The following is a 17,608-nucleotide window of genomic DNA, read 5'->3' as shown; positions in this document are numbered from 1 at the left end:
TCACTCGGCCTGAACTCACAGGCCCAAACACATGACTATGTAGCTTCCTTAGCATTGTTTGTGCAATATCTTTTTAAAATGCCTGTGTTTTTTAGCTAAATGTATGTGCCCATCGTCTAAGGTTATTATATGTAAACATACACTGTTTTTTAATACTCTGTTTTGACTTTTTTTGGTAATAATGTTTTGACTTTTTTGTACAAATTGGCATCCTAAGCACAACCAATTGATGCTGTTCTGTTATCAAGTTAGTATCAATTAGTGTACGTGAAGTTAAGCTTACTGGCCAGTCAGACTTTTCTACTAGCCTGACAAAACAGATTAATATCTACAGTCCCTACTTGTGGTGAAAGACTTTGGTAAGTCTCCAGAGTATCTCAGATCAGCTGGGAGAACTATGAGAGCAGCTAGGAAACTGTTAGATGACAGGAAATGTGGGTTGTAATCCTTCTAGTGCATAGGTCTGGGAACACAGGTGTTTCGCTTCTTGAAGGTTTCTTACTGGACTCTGGCAGATAGGAACACCCTACCTCCAGCAACTAAGCACCAGAGAGGGGACAGCATTAAAGTTATGCTCCTGGGCTTAGTTCTTCTACTGGAAATACTCATGGAGTTTCCCCAGTAAGGGCATGGGTATTTTGGATCACCATACGGTATCAGGCTAAATGAAAAGAGGTTAATTTATGTAGCTTAGATGTACATATTGCTGGTATTTTGACTTGGGAACTTTATTATTGGAGGCACTTTTCTGATTTCAAGACTTGTGATGGCTAGTAGCTGCTCTGTGACAGAACCATGAGCTATTGTTTGATATTAGCACTAATATCTCTGCTTCTGTTTCCCTAAGTGAGACCACTGAAGATATCACTTGCACTCGAAGACCAGACTGTGAGGCTTGGACAGGAAATCCACCTGAAGTGTGAGATATCTGAGAATGTGGAAGGAAAATGGTACAAAAATGGGCAACTGGTTGAAGCTAGTGACCGTGTAAAGCTTTATCACAAAGGAAGGTAAGCCCGTTGTGTATTGACTTGACTTCGATGTAACAATACTGTAGAGATGTGCAAATATGTGAGCTATTTCACTGAAAATTATCTGGTAACCAAGCCTCTCCTCTGTCCCTCAAACATATTTGTTTTCATCATCATGAAAGCCATGTCTCCTTGCCTCCTTTCATTATGTGTCTTTTGGCTGTGGAGGACAATCATCAAACCCTTGATCCATCTAAGATAAAGTTATTCATTTTTCTTGACATTGCTGCTGCTGTTAGTACATAGCTTTTAAATGTTTTTCTGATAGATTATGTTTGTGTCAACTCAACATGTATCTCTGTAAAGTATTTGGAGATATGAGGTCCCTTTGCATCTCTAATCTATCCTTTTTCATGGAAAAAACTTTTTAATGGAAAGTTTGTCAGTTTAGGGAAAAACAAACAAACAACAAACAAAAAAAAAACCCAACTAAAACCAACCAATCAAAAAACACCGACTCAAACAAAACCAAAAAACCCACCCCAAATCAAACAAAAAGCTCCTACCTTTAACGATATCTCCTTCACTTCAGTTTAGCAGACCATTCATACAAGTGGAAAATGCCCTTGTAAGGATTATCTCCCTTCTATCAGTTTAATGTCATTTCCCCGCATAAGATTGCCATATGCCCTTGTAAAAAGTGGCTCTCAGATTTCTTGTAGGTCCCCTTTAGGCACTGGAAGCTGCACTAAGGTCTCCCAAAGCTTTCTCTTCTTCAGGCTGAACAATCACAGCTCTCTCAGCCTGTCTTAATAGGAGAGGTGCCCCAGCCCTCCCTTCCTCAACAGGCTGTAAAATGTTTGCATAGACTCCCTAATGCTCTCTCAGTTGTAGTAAGGGACATAAGTTGAATATTCTCCTCACAACCCATGCAGGCCCATAGGCCAAGGTGAGGGAAAAGGGAGCAAGAAGGGAACAGAGCTTAGCACAGCAGGTCATAGGAGAGCAAAAATATCATCATATTGGAAGACATGGTTAAGTAGTAAGAGCAGTATACACTTTGCTCACCCATTTCTTTATTCTGCCAAACAAATACAATATTGGATCCTATCACAAAGATTGCTAACAAGTCAGAATATTCCCACAATGGGATCACCTAAAGATTTCTTCTTGAATAACCAACTTACAATTTAATGCTAGCAGCATAAAATCCCTGTGTCAGAGATTGCACTCCTGTATTTTTTTAGCTCTGTGTTCGAACAAAAACTATTAAAATTGCTTACATTATTTGGTGGTTATCTCAATAATGTTTTGTACAAATCACACAGTATTTAATCAGCTAAAATACCACTAAGCAGCCAGCAAATGGTTTTTAGACGGTAATTTACACACTTGCACAGATCTCCTGAGCTTTTCACAGATTTTATCTCATAGCTTCAAAGTCTTCAAAAATAATTTAGACCTTTTTTTTTTCACCTTTTTACAGAATCCACAGATTTGTCATAGCAAGTGCTGCTGTTGATGATGAGGGTGAATACATGTTTGTACCAGATGCCTATAATATTAATATTCCATGCAAAGTACATGTTGTGGGTAAGTACTTGGCACAATTACTTACATACAGCAATCTCTTTCTCTGACCTTTAGCAATTAAAAGCAGTGTGAAATATCCTTGATTACAATCAGTTTGTTTCCTCTGAGCAGGCATCTACCACAGAAAAACAGCCTGCTGCTTTTGCAAAGTTCAAGTGAGTTAGCCAGAGTGCTATGCCTGTGCTCAAGACCCACTCATAGTTTACAAGCCTAAGGGAGCTAATGAGGAAGGCTTATTGATGCTGAATTCCTAAACCTAAACCACTATTAAAAGTTTGTATTGCTATCCTCTTTTCAGATCTACAGTGCTGTCTTCTTTGAAGAATTGGCTTTCTGACATTGTGAAATGTGATTTAGTTTCGTAAAAGAGTAGTAGAATAGGTACATATTTGCCTATTCCCTAAATACATTACTGATTCCCCAAATACATTAACTGATATGTAGAGAGCACAATACTTCTGGCCAGCTTTTCTTCACTCAGCAAAACAGAAGGTTTGTTAATAATCCCAGTCTTTTGAACAAAAACTAAACAAAGCATTGACACTTCCCAAGACAACACCTCACTGGCTTTTAACTGCAATCAGCAACTTGGAAGTCAAAAGGAGAGCAATATAAATGACCAAAGTTTTAGCAAATATGTTCTGTAATTGAAGCTGAAAGAAATGGGATATCTGTGTTAAAAAAAAACAACCAACCTCGGCAAGGTTTAGAGAGAATGAAGAAGGAAGGGGTACTCGAGGGGTATGTCGTGATGTTGAGATAAATAAAAAAAGTTGTAAGAGAGTATTAATCAGTTGTTCCCCGTACACATGGGGTAAAAAAATGTGACCACTTAGCTTTCAGGAAAAGGATTTAAACTATAAGAACAATAATGTCAGAGGCATGGTAAAAAGTGCTGTAGAAAGCCTGCAATGGAAATTCTCAAGAACCACTTAGAGGAAATGTCTCTCAGAAGTTACCCGAATACACATAATTCTGCCCCAGGAAGATAGATCTATTGTTTTCAATGGTCTTACTATTCCAAAACATCTATGGTAGCATCATTTATTTTTCATTAGACAACTACTTTTTTAAAAGAAATTTTCTTCACAAATTTTCTTCCACACAAAAAATCAGTTGACTAAAAATACCAGGAAAATATATAGAGCATGTTTCTCTATGTTGCAGACCTTTGCCAAGTCAGTGAGCTCTGACGCTGGCAGTCACACAGCAAATTTGGACAATCTCTCCTTTTTCAGATCCTCCTAAACTCCACCTGGATGGTCTTGGGGAAAATAACACTGTGACAGTAGTGGCAGGAAGCAAACTAAGACTTGAGATCCCCATCACTGGCGAGCCAACTCCAAAAGTTGTGTGGAGTAGAGGAGACAAGGTACATTGTCATTATAGATGTTTCTTTAGCTTAATTAACAAGGGGTCTTTTCCTCCAAAAAAATAACCTTTGTCCTTGTGAAGACATTGCATTAATGGCAGAAAACAAGGAGGACATGCAAAAACTCTTCTCACTCAAAAATGAAGGGTAAGATGGATAAATATTAGCGTTTTGGGGGTCTTTTTGAGAAAACGCTGACATTAATGAAGGAAAATATATGGGTTTGCTATAAATAAACCGTAAAGGAGAGGGACATATGAGATGCAGGAAAAAACTAGTGAAAATCTACCAAACGGCTCCTTCTACTGTACATATTTCCCAGTTACCATATTTTAAAGTTATTTATTTGTCCCTCAGTTATTATTTTCATTTTTGTGATCACTAGGTGGCTGGAATTCGGAGCTTTTAGAGCGTTTTTTTCTTATAGGTGTTTTAGCTTTTTTGATGAAGTGTCCTGTGCTGCATTTGGATTTGGATTTTTGAGTGTTTTGATTCTTCAATCCAGAAAATAAAATTTTTCCCTCTGCTTCTTTTGATTCTTAGGGGATCACAGACAGTGGAAGAATACGGGCAGAAACATACCCAGACAGCAGCTGTCTGGTTATTGATGCAGCTGAGAGGGAAGATTCAGGACCTTTCAGAATAACATTAAAGAATGAGGCTGGAGAAGACACAGCTCTAATCAACATTAAAGTGGTTGGTAAGTCATGTGAAACAGTGCACATGAGCCATGACTTTTATCACAACCCTTTTCAATATATGTGCCTTGGAGAATGCTACTTTTCCACACCCCAACCATAGACAGATTCTTCTTCCTCTGTTTAAGGGGATTCTGTAAATGCTGTCCTCCCTAGCTAACAAATTGTTGTAGATTCTCAGGAAACTTCAATTTCCCTGTATGTCCCTATTTTCAGATGTGGAATTGAGGTGAAAGGATATTTTACTGAAGGACCCAGGAGCTTAGCATGGGATTTAAGCAGGAGTTAATTATCACCCCCCTGACATCTCATATTGCAGGGGCAGCTGCCTGAGGCTGTCCTTAACATTCTCCATTCTTCATGTGGCTGTGGGTTCTGTCTTATCACACATCCTCAAGTGCCTCTTAAGAGTCCTGAGTGTGCTGAAGAGCTTTGCATTTATCTGTTCCTAACTACCTGACAGGATCCACAAAGACCTTCTTCCTCTCCTAGCTGGGAACTCCTGCTGCACTTCAAAAATATTCATTTTTTGTTCAACCTATGCAAAAGAATTAAAAAAAAAAAAATCATTAATTAATTAATATTCACTTTGCTTACAACAGATGTACCTGATCCTCCTCAGGCACCAAACGTGACTGAGGTGGGTGAAGACTGGTGTGTTATGACCTGGGAACCTCCAGCAAATGATGGTGGATCACCCATCTTAGGTATGTACTTTTCTACTTTTTGTGGTGATGTTCTAATACAGACAAAAGAAACATATCCCAGAGAAGGGGCACAATAAGATCAGCACTTAGCTCAGTCCTTGGAGAGTTGTAATTCGATTATCCAGTTGCAATAATGTTCTACCCAATCTTCGACTTTATCATATACTTGTTTTTCTAATGGTTCGAGGTTTGTCATTTTGCATGTTGTCACATTATCAATCCCACTCGTTCAAAGACAACCTTTTATACTACCAAACTTTGAACAGTTAGTCTGTTTGAATGGTAGCAGGAATTTCAGAAACAATTTACTGAGAAAATTGTAGTATATGCTAATACACTGAACTGAGAGGAAAGTCAAAGGGACCCTGAGGCCAGCAGAATCAGGCCCTTTTCCCTGTGAGCTATATACAGTGGTGCTGTAAGGGAAGTCCAAAATAAGCTCATGCATGTCTGTGAAAGCCAAGCAAACAGGTGAGTATTAAGACAACTTGCAGTGGGTAAAACTTAACAATAAGCCATTCTAAAGCTAGAAGGACATGTTGAGGCTGGGCAGCACTGGGCAGTCAAAAAATAGACCACTCACTACCGAGCTTTATGCCACCACTCACTATAATAAAATTTTGTTTGGTCAATAGGATATTTCATTGAAAGAAAAAAGAAACAAAGCTCCAGGTGGATGAGGTTGAATTTTGAATTGATAAAAGAAACAACTTTTGAGCCAAAGAAGATGATTGAAGGTGTTGCTTATGAGGTCCGTGTATTTGCTGTTAATGCAATAGGCACTTCCAAACCAAGTATGCCTTCAAAGTCCTTTGTTCCCTTGGGTAAGTAATCAAAAACACAGAAATAAACATGTATTTAGAAAGTTACCTTTAACACATTATTACAGTCATCTAATTATATAACTGTAGTTTTTGTTGCACTTGTGTTGCTCAGGTCTTTATCAGGCTGCACCTGTCTTTATCAGGTGGTGCCAAAACTATGTGTCTATCCCTGAAGGATTTATAGTCTTTTATAATCAAGAAACAAAGATGTATAGACAGAAAAAAGGTGAACTAAAATAAAACAGTGACTTGCTATAGGTGAGCGTGATATGATCAGTACTATGGCCAATATGTTTTAAGGACTGGAAGTAACAGTTCCATGTTTTTGTGTATCTATCTTAGGTACCTCTTGAGACAATAGCATGAAGCTATTGCCAGTCAAACTGACAGTTCAGAGAATTGATAAAGATGATGGATTATAGTCTTTGCTGTTTTGTATGTCTTTTTCCTCTCTAAGTTCCATCAGGCACTGTCTTTTGGCCGAAAAATGATCAGAACTGACCAGAAGTCTGGAGATCACTATTCGCAGGCTGTTCTGTATGAAAATGAGACTTCTTTCATGCTTCAGTGCTTGTTTTGTTGTTACATTGTAGCTTGCCATTTAAAATATACAAGCATTCACAAATAATCCATATATTTCCATTAAAAAACCCCACATGTATGCAATTTATCATAAAGATAGAAATCTATGGAAAAAATAAGTGAATTTGCATAATACTGTAATATATCATGTGATGAGATAATTTGAATAGCTCCTTTCTCTCTGCCTTACGGATATACATCAGCTGAAGTAGGGGCTTTTTTCCCAGAAAGGTATCACGTATTTTCTATATCCAGATTAGGCTAGATCATATTTTATACTATTCTACATGTCATCTTACTGCTTTATATTAATGTAACAGCCTTGCCATTCACCTAGTGACAAACTGATTTGGTGGCCTTTTCGTACAAAGAAACAGATTTTCTAACTATTGTGATAACCACAAACCCCTGTAAAAGAAAGGTGTCTTGTTCTGTAGGCCAGCAAAGGTTCCCACCTTGCTCAGTGGCACCCCCACAATGCAGAGGAGAAGGAAGATGGTGGTTGTTATTGCTAGAGCATGCTCTCCTCTTGCCAGAAGACACCTGCAGTCGTAGAATACACTACTCACAACTTCTCTGCTCTGCTTTCCACCACTCTGTCCTTCTCATTCCTCAGCAGGAGGAATGTAACTCTGGGTCAGCCTGTGAGAAGATATGGGATGAGATACCTGCTTCTTCTAGTTTGGTCCTAATTGGGAAAGACATGGCAGGCATGACTGGAAATGCCTCATAGGCAGGATTTAGCCTGTCACCTATGATGCTTAATTAGAGGAACACACACCATAAGTGCAAACTGTTAACTGTAACACATTTTTCTGCCTTCTCCCCTCTGCCTGCTTGCTTCAGCTGTTACCAGCCCACCAACTCTCCTGGCAGTGGATGGAGTGACTGATACCTCAGTTACAATGAAATGGAGGCCACCAGACCACATTGGAGCAGCAGGGTTAGACGGCTATGTTGTAGAGTACTGCTTTGAAGGAAGTAAGTGACAATGACTGCGGTATGTTATTCACAGTGTAAGTAGGTGAGACTTTCTCCATTTTTTCTCTACAGGTATTAGATGCTTTCACTTTAAGGCAGAGACTAATCAGTCAGAAAACTTCAAGCAGCAGGGGTTTGCACAGGCTTGTTTGGTTTGTATTCCAGATCCCACCCATTGATTGTAGTTCAACGCATCTTAACATTTGATCTGAAATACAAATCAAAAGCCACATAATCTATTGTAGTGTACCAAATACTCTGTGAATAACTTTCCTCCTTTTTGAGCTGAATGAAGTCAGTGCAGTAAAGAGTGGATGGATGAATGGATAGGAAATGTGTGGTCCAAAATATGTGCAGCTTGGCTGGGTTTTAGGGACAGCCGATCCTCAGTGTGGTAATCCCTATCCTGACATTACTACTAATTGGCTACTCCAAGTGCCAGTTCTCAATACTGAGAACAGACAGCCTCTCCAATGGCCGGCTGTAAAAGTTTCCTAGGCATGCAAAGTTCATGTCTTGATTTTCAATTTCTCCAATGTTTCAGTGTAGTTAGATTCAAGATCTTTAACTATGTCCATCTGAGACATAAGTCTATACAAAACTGAAGGAGTAAGAGAAAGATGTGAGAGAGATGTAAGAGAATAAACTGACAAAGGAATAGGGAAACCTGACACAAGGAATAGGGAAATATAATTTATATCTTACAACTAAAAGTCTTTGGTGATCAAGCAGCAGAAATACAGTATTTTCCAGCAGATTTTCTTCTGAACTGGCATCAAACGAAGCCTCTTTACAAAAATTAAAATCCACCAGCACTTGGGTAAGTATCAAAGAGCTTGAAGTGGTATGCACAATACCTAGCATCTGTAGGCAAATGCTCATCAGTGGGACTCCAGATTGTTGTATTTGGATGAATGCAACACAGTTATCTTCAGCTCTGCTCGCTGTTCCTCTTAACTGCACTGTAAACCAAGTGATGAGTTGGACACCTTTCTTCATAAAGGCATTTATTTCAACAAAACCTTTTCATGACTGCAGTCCGCAGCCTGGAGACAAGAGGTAGATGACAGAACTTGTCGTTCACACTGTGGCGTGTTTTAAATTCAGACAATCCAGGAAAACAGTAGTTCACAAAAGTGGTCAGATCCAACAGGAGCAGAGTTCCCTTGGCTCTCTCAGACAAGTGGGAGAGTGAGTGAAGAAGAACCACTGGCTTTTCTAAGGAGCACTCAGCATCTTGTAGTATTGAGCTGAATATCCGTAAGGAGCAGGAACAGACTGCAAGAAGCGCAGAGGTCTGGAGAAGATTACCTGAAGGCAGACAACAACTGGAATGGTAGGAAAGGTTTTCCTTGTATACTGGGAGGGAGCTGTGGGAACAGCTCAGAATAAGTAAGCATGCAGTCTTACATCAAGGTGCAGCATTCCAATAATGCCTCCATTGGACAGGCAAGATGTATGGGCATAGAAAGGGGGATGTCAATGTGAAGACCTCAGTGTGTGCTGTATGTTATGCTCTGTTTAGCATTGGTAGGATGGTGGGGGAAAAGCTAAAAGTGCTATATATATACACTAGTGAAAACTAGGTTTTTAGAGGAATCTTCCAACTCTGTCCTTTAAAGACTGTTACTCAGAAGATGATTGTATACTTTTTGAATGGAGCAAATTCTTTACTCTCTTTTTTTTTTCAGATAGGTTTTAAACCTATGAAGATACAACAAAATGGCAGTGAAGTCTGTCATTTTATTGTTACCCACCTCAGTTAAAATACAATGGGTACAATGTATTTTACATAGCTTTCTGAGTGTTTATGTATATCTATATATGCTTCCTATATATGAATATACATCTATATATACAAAATTGACACTATTTATGTATATATGTTATGAAAATGGTTAGGAAGAAGAAAGCTTAGTAGAAAATACCGATTAAGATGCTTTACTGGAATATGCATCCTTTTCTTTGTGTTCAGTCCTGTTTTTCTTTCTTGCGATATCATAGTGCCTCCTTTTCTCAGTCCTTTCAGTGCCTGTTCTGCCTCAAACTAATTTCTTCTATAATTTTTCGTAACTCTCCTTAATTTCAAGGTACTTTTAATGGCTGTCTATATTCATTCTTTTGTTCTTTTCTTTTAGTTATCTGTTTGTAAACTCATTTGGTTTTACCTTCTTCATTCCCTTATCATTGTCACTGGAGCAGTTTTAAAGAAGGCTTTTTTTTTGAGGCTTCCTTATCATAGCAATCATTAGGAGAAATCACAAGCTGAAAATAGGAAGACAAAATATATATATATATAACTATAATTTAAAAGAATCATATACCATGAGCACTGGTTTGGCTTCACAAAAATTGGTGTTTCCCTTTAGTCTGAACCTCACAACTTGATCAACATGCTGTACTCTAGGACTTCCTTAGCTATGGTAGCACCTTTAACAGCTCTGTGTATATTACCGAACTGGAGTTTCATCATGAGTGTCTGGATTTTGCATTGTAGAGGTGTGAATAATGCAACCAGAGAACTCCCAAGGGCTAGTTTACAACATCTGACTTGAGCCTCTTCCTGTGGTGATGTGTAATAGACCAAATCTTGTTGACGCTGGAGAAGTCAGTTCCAAATAAAGTTCTTGTGTGAAGTTCCAAAGGTAGCCTGAGGAGCTTGGCCATAGTTTTCCCTAAGACACTATGTTTATCTGCCTTTAAAGGGCCATTGTATCTGAAGATGATCTGTTTTCATAGTTAGTAAATAAGCATTGGGAGACAGTTGGCTGAGATCTTTGCCAGTGTTCCCACCCAGGACCATGCATAGATACTAGAATAGTATTTTTATTATCCTGAAAATAGTCAAGAGCAAGATTCCAGGAAATTCAGGGCAGTAAGAGCTTTGTCCAGGAAATAAAGCCTTACCGGTTATATCGTATCTGTCATCATCCATGGTTTTAGCCTTCTTTACTTTTCTTTCTATGTTGCCTTAGTTAAATGTGCTCTCTTCCTCTGTTTCCCCAAGTTTTTTTCCAAGACTTCCCTTCTTTCTATCTCTCTTACTCAGAACTCTTCTCTGAATTTCTTCACTCTTCTATGATCTGTTTTCTTCTCCTTCTACCTTTTGTCCCATCATCATTTTGTTTCATTTCTCTCTTTCAAGTGTTCCTTTTGTCTTTTCCTTTTCATCTTTCCAAGGCTGTGATCAGGCCCAAAGGAAAAAAACTCAACCCAAACAACTTTATCTCCTCCTCTTCCTTTATCCTTTAGCTTTCCTGTGAGCATCACTCATTACTGTTCTTTGATCTAGATGCCTTCCTCCCATCTCTTTCCTCCCTGCAGTCTCCTTAAATACAGGACCTCTATATCTTAAAAGCCCAGCATCTATCTTTGCATACTTACTAACAGGAATTGCTAACCACTGACAAAATGCTCCATCTGTGTGAAAGTGGGTGTCTCTGATTAATTTTAAAGATGGATTCTCACAAGGTATATCGACAGATCTGTCTGAGGAATTGTTGGAGCCACCTTTTAACGTGGAAGGTAAAGTATTCAACAAAGGATATAAGTCTTCTTTAATGAAAGAAAAAAATCTCTTCATAGAAGTAAAGTTAAATTTCTGAGAAGGAATATCTGGGGCAACAGCTTATAAAGAATTTGCTACAGTACATGTTGCAAGGGGGGAGGGTGAGGTGCTTAGGAAACAGACATTGATTTCAACCCTCTTCTGTTAGAAGCTGAAAGAAGCAGCTTGAAGGAGAACTTAATTCCTAAAAGTAAGACATAGAGTTAAGAAAATGTACCACAGTATTGCGCTCTAAGTCTGCAGGGCTCTCTAGTTTATAATAGTTCTCTTGCCTTCTGTGCCAATTTTATAATGCTGTCTTTACATAATTGTTATGTATTGATACTGACTTGCTACTGACTCCAAATGTCAAGGTACCAGCAGTGATAAAGCAATCTATGTTTGGAGGACAGGCTGGAAAGGAAAATATTGCTTGTAACTGGACCTTTTCTGAAAGACTGAACTGCTATGATCACTCTATGTGATCTGCTTAGGGGCAGGATAAAAACAACCCAAGAATGCTGGGATAAAGTGAATAATTTGGACAGAGCACTCATTATTTAAATGCATTTTAAATGCCTTTAAATGAGGACAGATGACATTTCATTGCAATTTGTAAATATTCTGTGTTTTTCTCATCCCTGCACTCTCAGTAGTACTTTCAAGGGTATTCAGTACTGGTTGAAATTAATTGTGGAACTCATTTCTCTCCAAGGAAACTGTTACAGGAATGATGAGTGCTTTTGGAAATATACTCATGTCCCCCTTGGTTCTATCAGCTGAATTTAAAAACTAATCAGTTTTCTCTCTGGTATAATTAATTGATAAACATATTCTAAAAGAATTTATTTATCTAAATATATAATAAGCATAAATCCTTTAAGGTTTGAAACATTCTTCCTACATATGAAAGTGCATCAATATAATGTTATAGCACGATAGATAACAAACACAAAATAGGAGTATTCATTAGAATATAATGAATATATATAATTTAAAATACAATAGATATCATAATAAAGTATATATATTTTTATATATATGTTACTGTCCTGTAATTTTCCTCATCTGTGCAGTGGATGCATTTATAATTCCCTATTCTTTCGACCCATCCTCCCATCCTCTTTTCCCTAAACTAGCTGATGAATGGATTGTGGCTAACCCGGAGCTGACAGACAAGACGAAATTTACTATCAATGGCCTGCCAACTGGCTCAAAAATCCTTGTGAGAGTAAAAGCTGTGAATGCTGCTGGTGAAAGTGAACCTAGGTACCACCCACAGCCTATTTTAGTCAAGGAAGTGATAGGTAAGATCCTCCTGCCTACGCTCATCCACAAATACGCTCTGCTCCCATACTTAGCTCTGTCTTTTTAAGGCTAATATTTGTTGGAAATGGATGATATGGCTTTACAGAGCCATAGTGTGCGGGCTAGAAATCATGAAACCATCTTTAAAGAAAAATCACAGTTCTCTCTGTTTATTTCTAAGATTTTATTGCTCAGGCTTCCAAGGCTTTTGGGTGGGTTTTTTTTTTTTTGTGTGTGTTTTTTTCCCCTGCAAACTTGAACTTGATGCTGCTTTTTTAAGTTGTGCTAAGCTTCTCACCTATTCAGACCACCATAGTATTTGTTGTTACAAAAACCGACAGTGTGTAACATTGTGGGACCAAGAGATCTATGATACCTCACTCATTAGTCTCTTCTGGGAGTTGTAGGCCACAGCCTTTTCTGTTTGTACTGATGCCTAGCAGTTAGAGCAAAAGATAAATGTCAATCACAAGCTCTTGGCTTTTTTCAGAACCTCCAAAGATTCGCCTACCAAGACACTTAAAGCAAACCTATACTCGAAGAGTTGGAGAAACTGTGAATCTTGTTATTCCTTTCCAGGTAAGAACTTAAAGCACTGGCAAGAAAATACTCTTTTTCTTATACTGCTGCTTTTTAATTTATTTCAAGTTAACTTTGATAGACCAGTGAATTAAGCTCTGCAGATGTGGAAGCGCACTGAAGTACACAGGTGCTTGAAAGCTTTTATGCTGACATCCCAAAGAAATTCTGTTAAGCCAATTAATTAATTGGGTAACTAGCTTAGACAGACTGATTCGTCATCTGTCATCCAAAGGACACTCACAGAAGATATTATACGTAAGCTAATTGCAAGTACATTGCAAAATGGTTACCCTGCCAGTAGGTAGATACGGCTTCAAAGGTGGGACTGTAGTATTTAATCATTTTTTTTTTGGTCATAAGAGAGTTAAAGGGAGGGGAAGAGTGGGCAGAGTTTCATTGTCTCCTATAGAAACTGCAACTTTCAAATTCTTGAAAACACAGCTATAATATTACTATTTCTAAGGATATAGCACATTTTTCCACAGCATTGCGTTAACCTTCATCCCCATATGTTTTACAACAATGACTGCCTATCTACCTGCAGGGTCCTTACTCTTGTGAGTACAAGAATCACAGAATTCACTTCTATTTCATGTCTGCACACCTAAAGATACTGGGTGAGCATCATCTGGCTTCTACAAGGCTGTTAAAAGCCTAATAAAAGCTTGATCAGCAATACACTGCAAGATATACTGCTCTTGGGAAATTAAAGGAATATTGTATGGTTATTCTCTAAGGTAAGGCATTCAAAAAGGTGTGGGATTACCCTTTCTGGAGGCAAAAACTGCCTCTGGAAGGCAAATTCCACAGTAAAGCAGGTGGAATTCACTCTTATATAAGTATCTAAATTGGGCACAACTAGGCCCACAAAAATGTCACACAAGAGATGTCAATCCAGCCTACCTAACAACTATTCCAACTGCTCTTTGCAATGAAAGAAAAGAGTTTGGGATGCCTGGATGTTTGGCCCACTTCTATCTTTCACTGGCAGTGTAGAGAATGTAGGCACTTCCACAACAAAAAATGCTTTGGTTTGCACTTTCTGCATTTTTTCCCTTTTCTTTCAGAAAAATGGAAATTCATTGTCAAATTTATTCATAAAGTTGATTTTCCAATTTAGCCATATTACGAAAATATTTTCGGTCTCCTGAGGGGAAAAAACAGAAAGGAAAGAAAGCTGCATTTTAGATGAATTAATATAATTGCAACTCAAATATCACATGATTTAAGAAGGAATTCTCTGTTTCTTTCAGGATGTCTTTTATTTCCTGTTTTGAAAAAATGGGAAATAAACCCATTTTTTCTCCACCCCCTTTTCTCTCCCAAAATCATATACAAATTTTTTCCTGGCTTCTTACAGGGAAGACCAAGGGCAAAAGTATCATGGGAGAAAAACGGTTCTCCAATCGACAAGAACCAAATCAACATCCGCAACACTGAAAACGACACCATCATCTTTATCCGAAAAGCAGAAAGGTGCCACTCTGGAGAATATGACATGAAAGTGGAAGTAGAGAACTTGGTGGACAAAGCTACAATAGATATTCAGATAGTTGGTAAGTTTTGAGAAACAGAAATAAGTGCATGCCACAGAAGCAGACTCCTGTCATTCCAAGGCTATAGGAAAGCAGAGGAATCCCAAAGAACATCTTTCTTTACAGTGATAACTCTCCAAGTCCAATTACTCGGATATTGGTTTGTGGTCTCTAACTAAACCTCCCTACACAATAGCTGGTGTTTGTTGGAACATGTCAGTCTCTATTTTTTCCTCACTGTTATGCTTTTCATGTTCTTGCCTATTCAGGATGCAGGATTTTTCCCATTGCAGGGTATCCATAGACAGAAATGGCAGTATGTTCATAGTAACTTCATCACACATGTAATGTGGAAGAAATCCTAAGTGTTGGAAGTACATGGAAGTAGGAAATACAGACAAGAAAACACATCTATTTACCATTTTTACCAATCTATTTCCTTACATCATAGGCAAAACTGGTAGCACAGCCTTCATAATAATTGTCCGACTTTGCCTTTCAGGAATACGTCTTCCACTGGTTTTAATTTTTCCAAAATATCATGTTCCTACGCAATAAAAGAGCATATGCCCATTGTAAACTGTGCTCTCAAAGTGGTCAAGCAAAGTTTTCCATAATCCTGACATAGCCTCCCTTTGAAAAGTTTTCTTTTGCAGCCTCAGCTTTCTTTCAACATTGGTTTTGGCATATCTGTGTTTTAAGAGATAGAGAAATCAAACTAAGTGGAAGACATGTAGGAAAGAGACAGATAGGGAAAGCAAACAGTGGGAAATGTCAGCTGCTGTATTTTCCTTACAGATCGGCCAGGCCCACCAGAGATTGTAACTATTGATGATGTCTGGGGAGAGAATGTAAATTTGTCATGGAAGCCACCAAAGGATGACGGCAATGCTGCCATTACTGGCTACACTATTCAAAAAGCAGATAAGAAGAGTATGGTAAGCAATAAGGAGCTGTTTAAAAGGCTGATGCACTCATAAATTCTGCCTTTTAAAAATAAAACACTTGCATGCCTAAAGTGATGTAGGTGGACAAAGCATTGATTAGTCAATGTTCAGAAAATCTACAAGGCATCTCTAAAAATCCTAAAACACTCTTGTTCACTGTACCTAAACCCTAGACATGGGAGTTTTCAGGGGCCAAAAAGAGGATTAAAAAGGAAAGAAGAGGTGGATTCGAGGGAAGTAATTCTGGTTTGGTTTTTTCTTTTTTCCTTTTTCTCAGTAGAGAAAATGAAAGCCCAAAATATTAATTCTGAAGTCAACAGGTTGCTACTAGAACTTGTAATGTCACATTGTGCAACTCATTGCCACTCCTTACCACCCATGGCAAAATGGTATATATAAAATTCATAAAATGCTTTGAAACCTGCAGATGAAAAGTGCAATCTAGAGAAGTTCATTATTTTCATTAAACTAGACTTAATTTTGCAGTTCCTTAACACAGTAGTTAGGTTCTTACATTTAATACTGCAAATTTAAACACTGGATATTTAGGACAATATTTTGGAAGCTGCCTTACCTACAGGAATCTTTTTGCCACATGCCCATCCCTTTAATACATTGATCTGCTTCATGATCTGATCAATTTGTTCTTTTTATGTCACTATTTCCCTACCCACCCTTCATTTTTTCTTTCTCTTCAGACTGTAAGAAGACATGTTCCCTGTACAGTGTCCAGAACAATGATGTCCCTTGTCTCTAAATTACTGTGTTAAGGAGAAAGCCACAACAGCAGTGTCAAGGGTCCAGTGTGTCATGGATCATTCTGGTCATAGTTTCTCCACGTTCTTTGTGGTGATGAATTTTGCAATTCTGGTGCAGTCGGTCTTCTACAGAAAACTGTTTTCCCAAAGGCACTTTGGCTCTTAAAGATGATCAAATATCAATGTGGCATGGGGAACTCAGCACAGGTTCATCTTTAGGAAAGCAAGAAAACTGTATCGGGCGTAGTAAAGTAAAGCAAAAAACACTGCTGTGGTCATATTGAACTTTATATGAATTCTATTTTCAGCATTAATTTCTTTCATCTCTCTTTGTTATTTAGGTATTGTGTACTAGCATAGAATTCACATGTCCTGTTTACTGCTTCAAGACTAAAGTGCTAAAACCCACCTCCCCATCTGAGCCTTTAGATATCAGAGGACCACATGCATAAAATTACATTTCTCACAAATAGAACAGGGGGCAGATTGATGCATTGGTCTCTTGTGAGTACACGATACAGCAGATGAGTACATGCTACTACTTTTCTGCTCCAGCCTGCAGTTTTCATGTCTGCAGCTGTACCTTTTGCCAGCAGCACAGGCTATAGAGAATGAAGGAGCCTGCCTTGTCTCATGTAGTACAACCTTTGTATTACTGGATTTCCTAAAACAAGCCCTCCCAGCTAACAGCATGCAACAATTCAGTAGATGGTACTTTCCATTCAGCCTTCACTGCTCGGCAGTGAACGTCATATTGTCATTATCACTCATTTCATTAATTATTGTTAGCTTCACTATTCAAGAATTCATTAACATTCCCAAAGAAAAATCTTACATGATGATTCTACCAGACAGCAGTTAATGGCTTAGAGATGCAGGGCACTGGCGAAAGCTTACTCTCTGGTTTTGTATCCTTCAGGAATGGTTCACAGTAATGGAACACTACCACCGCACCAGTGCCACCATTAATGAGCTCATCATAGGAAATGAGTACTACTTCCGTGTCTTCGCTGAGAACATGTGCGGCCTCAGTGAGGATGCAACAATGACCAAAGAGAGCGCTTTGATTGCAAAGGATGGTTAGCTAATTATCCATTCCTTGTCAAAGGGGAAGGGGTGTGTTTATAGAGGCTGGAAGGTGATTAGAGGTAAAGCTCATATCCCTAAATCATTCCAATGCATTCCTAGCCCCAAGCCCATGTA

General features: G+C 38.4%; 1 protein-coding gene across 3 annotated transcripts in view; it reads left to right on the top strand.

The window, feature by feature from the left end:
• Positions 1 to 17,608, top strand: part of MYBPC1 (myosin binding protein C1) — a 48,233-nt gene that overhangs the window by 17,866 nt on the left and 12,759 nt on the right. For 2 of the 3 annotated variants that reach the window (XM_065665134.1, XM_065665133.1), the window contains 12 exons: positions 848 to 1,010; positions 2,458 to 2,564; positions 3,803 to 3,936; positions 4,480 to 4,636; positions 5,237 to 5,341; positions 5,977 to 6,165; positions 7,594 to 7,728; positions 12,415 to 12,582; positions 13,074 to 13,162; positions 14,526 to 14,721; positions 15,499 to 15,638; positions 17,325 to 17,484. In XM_065665134.1, the coding sequence (XP_065521206.1) occupies positions 848 to 1,010; positions 2,458 to 2,564; positions 3,803 to 3,936; positions 4,480 to 4,636; positions 5,237 to 5,341; positions 5,977 to 6,165; positions 7,594 to 7,728; positions 12,415 to 12,582; positions 13,074 to 13,162; positions 14,526 to 14,721; positions 15,499 to 15,638; positions 17,325 to 17,484 (1,743 nt within the window). Of the gene's footprint in view, positions 1 to 847; positions 1,011 to 2,457; positions 2,565 to 3,802; positions 3,937 to 4,479; positions 4,637 to 5,236; positions 5,342 to 5,976; positions 6,166 to 7,593; positions 7,729 to 7,800; positions 7,876 to 8,442; positions 8,449 to 11,184; positions 11,254 to 12,414; positions 12,583 to 13,073; positions 13,163 to 14,525; positions 14,722 to 15,498; positions 15,639 to 17,324; positions 17,485 to 17,608 lie in introns of all 3 variants that reach the window. The other variant, XM_065665132.1, reaches the window with a different exon arrangement.

This window comes from Lathamus discolor, chromosome 1 (genome assembly GCF_037157495.1).
Source record: "Lathamus discolor isolate bLatDis1 chromosome 1, bLatDis1.hap1, whole genome shotgun sequence".
Lineage (NCBI taxonomy): Eukaryota > Metazoa > Chordata > Aves > Psittaciformes > Psittacidae > Lathamus > Lathamus discolor.
This window is presented reverse-complemented; position numbering and strand designations above follow the sequence as displayed.